At 43.8% G+C, this 9,419-nt stretch overlaps 1 protein-coding gene across 1 annotated transcript; it reads left to right on the forward strand.

Moving 5' to 3' along the window:
* Positions 1-1,682: 1,682 nt before the first annotated feature.
* On the forward strand, positions 1,683-3,156 carry neurod6a (neuronal differentiation 6a). The gene is made up of 2 exons (XM_063206991.1): positions 1,683-1,811; positions 2,139-3,156. Exon 2 carries the CDS (start codon positions 2,140-2,142, stop codon positions 3,154-3,156), a length of 1,017 nt encoding a protein of 338 aa, XP_063063061.1. The 5' UTR covers positions 1,683-1,811; position 2,139.
* The last annotated feature ends 6,263 nt before the right edge of the window (positions 3,157-9,419 follow it).

The following is a 9,419-nucleotide window of genomic DNA, read 5'->3' on the forward strand; positions in this document are numbered from 1 at the left end:
TGTGTGTGTGTGTGTGTGTGTGTGTGTGTGTGTGTGTGTGTGTGTGTGCAAGTGCGTGCGCCCACCCATGTATACTGTGTGTGTCCGTGCGTGCGTGCATGCGTGTGTGAGTGCTTGTGAGTGCTTGTGTGTGTGTGTGTGTGTGTGTATGTGCTGCGTGTGTTTCACAACCTTCAGACTGACTGTGACTGAATGACCGCGAGAGAGGACAGATAAGTAACATCTAAGTGACAACAGACTAATTGAAGGCAGCAGAGTTCATTTTGCTGTGAAAATGCAAAACATGGTTGCCATGCTCATCCTTGACTTGATGGCTCAATTGTGATGTGATTGTCATTTCGTAGCCCAGGGCAGCATGCTGACAATGCTGGTCACACACAGCCCTACTCATGGGCACACACACTCCTGGGACCGCTGCCACCGCCCGCCCTCCTGTGTGTGTGTGTGTGTGTGTGTGTATGTGTATGTGTGTGCGCGCGTGCGGGCGAGAGAGAGAGAGAGAGAGAGAGAGAGAGAGAGAGAGAGAGAGAGAGAGAGAGTGTGTGTGTGTGTGTGTGTGTGTGTGTGTGTGTGTGTGTGTGTGTGTGTGTGTGTGTGTGTGTGTGTGTGTGTGTGTGTGTGTGTGTTAGACAGAAAGAGAAAGGGAGAGAGAGAGAGAAACCACGCTTGAGTGTGCGTTTGTGTATTGTAAAGTGTGTGTGCATGCATGTGTTGTGTTATGTGTGCAGTGCACACTTGCCACAGTTTAGTTCAGTGTGCATATAGTAATTGCTATGACCCCACTACCCAATCCCACCTCAGAATTCTCCATAGCCTAATCATCTGATTTAACTGACTTTGAGCGTACGTAAGGTTGTGTGTAGAAGTGACCTTGCCAATGAGTGTCAGTGCCAGCTTAGCCAGTTGGGAAACGTCCTTGACGAAGGCCTCACCTGGAAGATGAGAGCCATCAATCACGCTATGACAGGCTGTCACTCACATGGCTGTGATGTGAGGGACTTTCGGTGAATTTATCACCCACAATCACGATACCAAAGCCCAATCCCAGGATAGCCTGAAGACCTGAATAGCGTAGCAACTCTTTGTGCAAAGGATCGATGTATGAGATGGTTGGAAGTCTGCGTTCCACTTTATTTTTTGTTTTGTTTTTATTCATATTGATAGTGTATCCATACAATTTCATTTTGGTCTTGAAGAAACAATGCAAAAACAAAATGACTACAATTATTCGTCGAAATGTACGTACATGTAGAACTGGATTAAATTTGTGTAGCTTATTTTGAAACGCTATCCCCTGTCATATCCATGAAGAACGAATAGGATTTAATTTGATTCTTTTTAATGAAATCACAGCATACCTACAGAGCTTTTCTGGAAAAAATATTCACTGTCTGCAAAAACTGGTGACAACAATGTGTGTGTGTGTGTGTGTGTGTGTGTGTGTGTGTGTGTGTGTGTGTGTGTGTGTGTGTGTGTGTGTGTGAGTGTGTGTGTGTGTGCCTTCACTGTGGTGCCCAGCTAGAGGCGCGCCAGATGATCAGGGAGGAAAGCGTCCCCTGAGACCAAAACCACGTGACGACGACCACTGTCACGTGACGTAAGCACCAGATGGCATGGGTACCAGCTTTGGCAGTTGGCATCAGTGTCGTTTCTCCAGGAGAGAAAGTGAGGCGGAGGAAAGCGTGGCGAGGACTGGTGAACTGCACAAGGTGCAAGAGACTCGTCTAGCCCTGCAACGAAAAAAAAAGAAATTAAAAGGAGCATTAAGAAAAACAATGAGCGCTTTTGATTAACATCCAAAACCAACACAGGTAGGAGAACTTATGTAGCTTTATATTATTTGATTAAATGCACTTGGAAGCCTTTGCATTCCAGTTTATTTATGCACATGCGTAAAAGTATGATTTTGGAGGTTAAACGGGTGCGTTCAAATGCAGAGTCGTGTTTTTTTTAATGGGTTTGCAGTTTCTTGTGGATATTTTGTATTCACTAGATGAAAAATGTCTCTTTAGAAATGCATCGGCAGCCTACACCAGACGGGGTTTCAATTGGGGTAGTCTGCATGCCTGTAAACAATGCTAGAACATTCTCTACTGCCTATAAATTCCTGACACTGTCTTCTCATTGCCCTCAGCAAGGATGATGTTGACATTACCGTTTGAGGAGCCAGTGATGATGGAGTCTCAGTTCATGCCAAACTTTCCACGGGACTGCGGCGGAGACATGAAGCTCGCCAAAGCTGACCTCTTCCAAAAGGACGACGGCATCTCCCGGACCGACGTCGGTGGGCTGGAGGACGACGATTCGGAACGGGACGACGACGAGCGTGACGAGGTTCAGGAAGATGACAGCGACCTGCCCAGGAGGCGAGGGCCACGGAAAAAGAAGATGACCAAAGCGCGTTTCGACAGGGTTAAACTGCGCCGCTTGGAGGCCAACGCCAGGGAGAGGAACAGGATGCACGGCCTAAACAACGCGCTGGACAGCCTGCGGAAGGTGGTCCCCTGTTATTCCAAAACACAGAAACTCTCCAAGATTGAGACCTTACGTCTGGCCAAAAACTACATCTGGGCTCTGTCTGAGATTCTGAGCACCGGGAAGCGACCCGACCTCCTGACCTTCGTTCAGACGCTGTGCAAAGGGCTGTCGCAACCCACCACGAATCTCGTCGCAGGCTGCCTCCAGCTCAACGCCAGGAATTTCATTACGGAGCACAACGGGGAGGCATCCTTCTCTGGCAGGTCTCCCTACGAGTCCATGTACCCACCGTACCACAGTCCCGACGTGGTGGCGGCCCCTGGCCACGGTGGCAGCACGGTGGACAGCGCGAAGCCCTTTCGGCCCTACAGTTACTGCAGTGCCTACGAATCCTTCTACGAGAGCACCTCCCCTGAGTGTGCCAGTCCCCAATTCGATGGTCCACTGAGCCCTCCAATTAACTTTAATGGGATTTTCTCCCTTAAGCAGGAAGATCCGTCTGATTATGCCAAGAGCTGCCACTATGGAATGCGCTACTGCTCGGTGCCCGCTCGCGGTTCCTCCGGCCAGAGCGCGCTGTCGCGAGGCTCCTCCGATATCCATTTCCCCTATGACATTCACCTCCGCGGCCAGTTTTACCCAGTGCAAGATGAATTAAACACGCCATTTCATAATTAATGACACAAAGTCAAAAGTGAGGGTCCCTGTTTGCCGGGTAATTACCTTACTGAAAATAAAAAGGACTTAACAGACATGTATTATTTACATGCATTCTGCTTTTGGGTAGGGAAGGGGGGGGGGGTTGGTTGTTGGTCATCTGATAATTTATTATTAATTTATTTTGATTGAATGTGAAATGTCAGTGCAAACAGACTTTGTCCTGGAATCCCGTCAGTCGAGTTGTTGTTTTTTGCAGACACAATTCAATCAATCTTGAGGGCTTATTATTTCTGGTTTGGCATAGAAAACCACATTCTTGGTGTATGAAAAAAAACAACTTTGAGAAAGTGTGTACAGTGCATTATTAACTGCTGTATTGCCATAGTGTGTTCTCTGGTCCAATGCAATCCTGTGGTGCAGTTATAAGACAGCAATAAAGGCAAAGGGAACTATGCAATTTAGAGATATCTCTTGCCACAGAGAACAATCAGATTTAAATCTTTTTCTAAGCCAGTTTTAATGAAAATCGAATCATGCATTAAGACTGTCTTAATAATTTGAATCGTATCACTTTTTAAAGTGTCTAAAAGTGTCAGAAGCTTGTAAGATATGGCTGAAATTAGTAGGAACTTCAGATAGGCCTAACATGTTTAAGTATTTATGAAGAATGAACAGACTTTATTTGCCAAGTCACGTATTGATTGTGTATTTATGTATTTATTTAGGTTATTTCTATAGGAACACGCTCATGATATTTGCAAGCTGTCTTTATTTCTTTCACTGTCTCTTCAAGAGAAGATGTTCAACTGCCTCATCGACCAATGAGCAAAACGACCGCGTTCCTTTTCAAATTAATCTAGACTCTCTTAAGATTTTCTTAGATAACAATATGCACTAATATGTTGAAATTATTTAGCTGTAATGACAACTGTTAACACCTAATTACTTATCGCTGAGTGGAGAGACTATTAAATTATAAGAAATATCCTGCTATCGAACATTACAAGCAATCTTGTTCTCTCTGAAAACGTGTAATGAAAAGAGTTCTGTATATGTCCATGACGCAATCAACATGTATGATAAATATGCGATATTATGAAATTGTCATACAGGAAAAAGGTAATATTTACTCGCGCGCTTGTGGAAATGCCTTTTGTTGTGCAAAAATACAAGTCTTTATTTGAAGTGGTGTACAGATGACTCCAAGCGGCTTAACCTATGTCAAAGGCAAAAGCATGCATTTCATACAGAAGTAAGCTATTTCTTAAGTAGCTCTACATAAGTGTCTTACCATTTTAAATCATATCACCTGCCTTAAATAACATGGAACACATCATGCAAAGTCATGGATGTCAACAGTGGTGAATTCGTGAAGCATTATGTGTCTTTCTTCTATCTTATGGTGATCTGTTTTCACGTAAGAATAATTGCAAAGTGCACTGAACTGGTTTTGTGCAAATTTGTACATCATGAATGAAGTCGTTTTGTACAGTAAAAAATAAAAATGAATTGACATAAAAAATAATGTGACAGATGTTTTGTGAAAACAATATTTACCTCACATTTCGGACACTTTGTTGTGGTCTTCATGGTCTTTGGGGGTTTTAAACAATATTTTATTCCTGCTTCGAAGGTCTGCTGGCCAAACGCCAAACTGTTGCCTTGGAGCGCATGTGGCCTGTGCATGCATCGCGTATAGCCAACACCTCAACCACCAACATAAATGGTGAGTGTACCTGCCTACGTTGCATGGTCCGTCCGGGTTGCTTTAATGTTTTGACACTCAAAAACACCGACCAACAAGTAGGCCTGTAGGCTATTATGTTAAAATGAAATTAAATCGAATCCAAAATTGTATTTTGCGCAACTGCCATAGACAATGAAACAACGAGATTGCTGAAAACCAATGCAATACACTCTTTAAATACTGTTCTTATTTAAACGTAGGTTTAAAATAAATAAGAGGTGTGTGTGTGTGTGTGTGTGTGTGTGTGTGTGTGTGTGTGTGTGTGTGTGTGTGTGTGTGTGTGTGTGTGTGTGTGTCGTCAAGTCTGGAGCGGTGCCAGTCAGCGACAGACTGCGGATCAAACCCTTCTGGGAGAGAGTCCTAGCACGCGTAAATTCCCCGGTGAATGTGCATTGTCATCCAGAAAAATAAGCGTGACAGCATGCAAATGGCGCGCGGCTAACTTCGATTCAAGTTTGATGTGTGGCGATGAGGAGGCACTCTTAAAAAGTTGTGGTGGATTCATGATGTGATGTGAAGCTAGGGGTAAGGTCAGACAACTAAAATGGTTATAGCCTATCAACAACTAAACTTATATTTCAAGTTCGACATTGATTTTGAAAATGGGGGGGGGGGAGGCTGACAGGCCTACATTTCAAACCGGAATAGGTTTATGTCAGTGGTTTATAGTGATAGGTATTGCCAGAGACGCTTGGCATTGCCATGGCGTCAACTACACGTCATGCAATTTTAGTTATTAGCTATGAGTTTGTAATGCTGTCATGGTTTTAGTAATAAATTAGTCGTGACACGTAGCCTATTTGCATCCCCTGTATTAATTATGCCATTCATCTTCATATTATGGTTGGAATCATTGTCAGGTATTGTAGGCCTATTCTACTATTTCATTTCAGTTTTTTTTTTTTTTTTAAAAACACAATATTTACAAAGGTTAGGCCTATATGATGACATGTTCTCTTTTCCTGAAAAAATAAAAACACTGAGTCATCATTTGAACATTTTATTGCTGTTATATAAATCCCTGCTGTTTCTCTGATTAGTCACAGGGTCTAGTCGATCTCTAACTATTTCGCCATGTTTACTTAACATGACCAACACTGAATCAGAATCATATAGAGACTTGAATATGGGCCCTCGGCTAAACAGTGCAGTTGTGGCATCATATTTCAAGAATGTGTGTGTGTGTGTGTGTGTGTGTGTGTGTGTGTGTGTGTGTGTGTGTGTGTGTGTGTGTGTGTGTGTGTGTGTGTGTGTGTGTGTGTGTTGTTTGAGGGGGGGGGGTGTAATGTGAACATATGGCACTGTGTGTGTGTGCATGTGTGTGTGTGTGTGTGTCTGTGTGTGTGTGTGTGTGTGTGTGTGTGTGTGTGTGCATGTGTGTGTGTGTGTGTGTCTGTGTCTGTGATCCTCATAATCATCTTCGCTCTCCTCACACTACACACATTCACACAAATAGGGATATAGTGGCATGAGCATCAGATACATTATCAGATGGGAGGGTGGGGGCATTGTAAGCTGGCAATCCCACTCCTGATTCCTGAAAAAACTTGAAATCATAACATTACACTGTCAATAACAGAAGATCTCAATCACAGACGAAAGACTTGGTCATTAGTAATAACCAGTTTGGTAACAACAAGCTCAAACTCTGCATGGTTGGAGGTGGAATTGTAATTCATACAGAACTACAGAACTAGGGGCAGCTGAAGCCTAATGTTAGGGAGGCGGTCTTAAGATCAGAGGGTTGCAGGTTCGAATCACACCCTTACCTCTCCCAACACCTCCATCCATGGCTTAATTGCCTAGCAAGGCACCTTACTCCATTGCTCCTGCACTTTAACCAATAGGCCTACCCTGTAAAATAACGGTAAGTCGCTTTGGATAATGTAACAAATAACAGCGACACAGTCCCCCCCTCCCCCCACTGGCCTTTCATCCTGTCTAACTTTACTGTTATTTTAACTCCTTTTTATTCTCATTCATCACATCACAGTCATACATCACACTCACAGCACAGAACAGGTAGCCTACAACCACAGATAAGTGTCTTCAAGGAGTTATCAGTTCTCTACGTTGGCTACGTTTACACAATTGTTTTAATTCCAAATGAATAATTCTGGATGAACAATTCAGAATTAAAGTTCTTTTCCGTTTACATTGTAGCCTACCTTCATTTAATACCATAAACGTCTGGGAGATCAGAAAGCATTTTGATTGGACAAAGGATGCACATGCTGGGAGAGCGATATTTGACATGGGGGTGTGGTCGCCAAGCAACAGCAGTTTACATGTTTGCAAAGCGGAATTAAGTTTTATTCGGAATTAAATGCAGTTAATTCTGAATGAAATGTCCCTTGTAACCATTGCTGGCCTTGCTCATCTGTTTAATAACTTTAAATTAAGCTGAAGCAGTTTTGGAAATATTATTTTGAGGCTCTAAAATGACTTAGCGTTGCTGTAATTTAAGAGAAGGCTGATCTGGTAGGGATAAGAATTTGGTGCTTCATGGCTCTTGAGGAAAATCAGGACAGTATAAGGTCACTTTAGTGTGTTCACGGCCGTTAACCCTTTGATGCAGAGCCTCTGCTATAACCAAAATGACAATGAGCATTCGGCGGGCTTTAATGCAAGTAGGAAGCATGAATGGAAGCATCGGGTGAACCCTTAGCCTGACTCTCACCGGACCCGCTCACACAAGATTCTGAAGGATCTTCGGATTCGCCCTGATCCCAAACCAAAATGCAGAAGAAAAATTATGGATTGCGTGATTTTCAGAGATGTGACATTGTCCAAATTTTAAAGTGGAGAAGTGGGAAAATTAGTGAAACCTGACAGTTGTTTCAGCAGCAATGGCTGCTCACATGGACTCATTCTTCAACATTGATTCTGTTCAAGTAGCAGCTCATTAAAACATGTCATGCCAATGTTTCCCCAATCACGTGCAAGGATTTTCTGATAAAAACCATGTCAGAGACCACAAGTATGTTCATGGGGCAAGGCGGTACCCATTCATCTGCAGAGAGTAACGGCTAGAATGATTGTATTTGTCCGACAGTCTGAATTTCCGTATGTCTGAATGTATTTGTCATTCATTCATTCATTCATTCATTGTCAGTCAGTCCATTTGAATGGATGCATCTGGGACAATAGGCTAGCATGCCAAACTACAGTACTAGCGAGGCTAGCATGTAGTGCTTGTTGTGTGATGCATGGCCATTGCTGCTGCTGCTGCGGGTAACAAAAGGCTCCACTGGGTTAGCTTGCAGCGCTAAGCACCTGAGGGCCCGGGAGAGAGGAGGCTGTCTGGGATGAATAGGCGGTTAATAATACCGTCCACGGCCATAATTAGACCTGAAAAATGTGGCGCTCACCTGATGGTGATTGATCTGCAGGGGGCGCCGGCGTGGCAACAGGCCGTTCTCTCTTCTCTCTCTCTCTCTCGCTCTCTCTCTCTCTCTCTCTCTCTCTCTCTCTCTCTCTCTCTCTCTCTCTCTCTCTCTCTCACTCTCTCACTCACTCACTCACACACACACACACACACACACACACACACACACACACACACACACACACACAATCTTTTTCATTCTCATGTTGCAGCCTCTCTGTTTCACTTGCTCGCTTTTGTCTCTTTCTCTGTCATCCGCTCTCACTCACCTCTTTTCCTTTCTCTCTCATGGCAGTAGGCCTCTTTCTCCTTCATTCTCTTTCTCTGTCTTATTTTCGGTCTTCATGCCTCTTCCTCCACACGTCTTCGGAAACTAATCTAATTTTATTGCTTCATGTGTTCTGCTCAAATATGCTGATCTCTCTCTCTCTCTCTCTCTGTGTGTGTGTGTGTGTGTGTGTGTGTGTGTGTGTGTGTGTGTGTGTGTGTGTGTGTGTGTGTGTGTGTGTGTGTGTGTGTGTGTGTGTGTGTGTGTGTGTGTGTGTGTGTGTGTGTGTAAGTACTGAACAGTATGCACAGGATGCACAGTATCTATCTATCTATCTATCTATCTATCTATCTATCTATCTATCTATCTATCTATCTATCTATCTATCTATCTATCTATCTATCTATCTATCTATCTATCTGCTGTCACCTAGCCACATCTCTATCTGTAAAACCCATTTACTTCTGTCGAGAACTAGATTTATATGTGTTAAATATTCTACTTCCTTCATTCTCCTATATTCCTCCTTATCTGTCATCGTTCCCAAAATATCGGATCACAGATGGTGCGGGAATGGCGCCTCTTCCCCATTAAATTCCTAATAATCTTTTATAATATTTTTTCCCCTCAATCCAAGACCGTGTGGAGCAGAACTGTGGGGGGGGGGGGTGATGGTGATGGTGATGGTGATGGCAGCACTGGCTGTGGCTGCGCATGGCTGTGGGATTTCTCATTTTAATTAGGAGGTTTAAGGAGCTAAGCCCCTTTGAAAAAGCGCCTCCTCCGAGATGCTGGGTGCAGGTGATCCCCATGCAGCAACAGAAGTTGTCACCACCACCACCACCATCACCGTCACAACCGCAGCCAGCAGCTCGTTT

This window comes from Engraulis encrasicolus, chromosome 9 (genome assembly GCF_034702125.1).
Source record: "Engraulis encrasicolus isolate BLACKSEA-1 chromosome 9, IST_EnEncr_1.0, whole genome shotgun sequence".
NCBI lineage: Eukaryota > Metazoa > Chordata > Actinopteri > Clupeiformes > Engraulidae > Engraulis > Engraulis encrasicolus.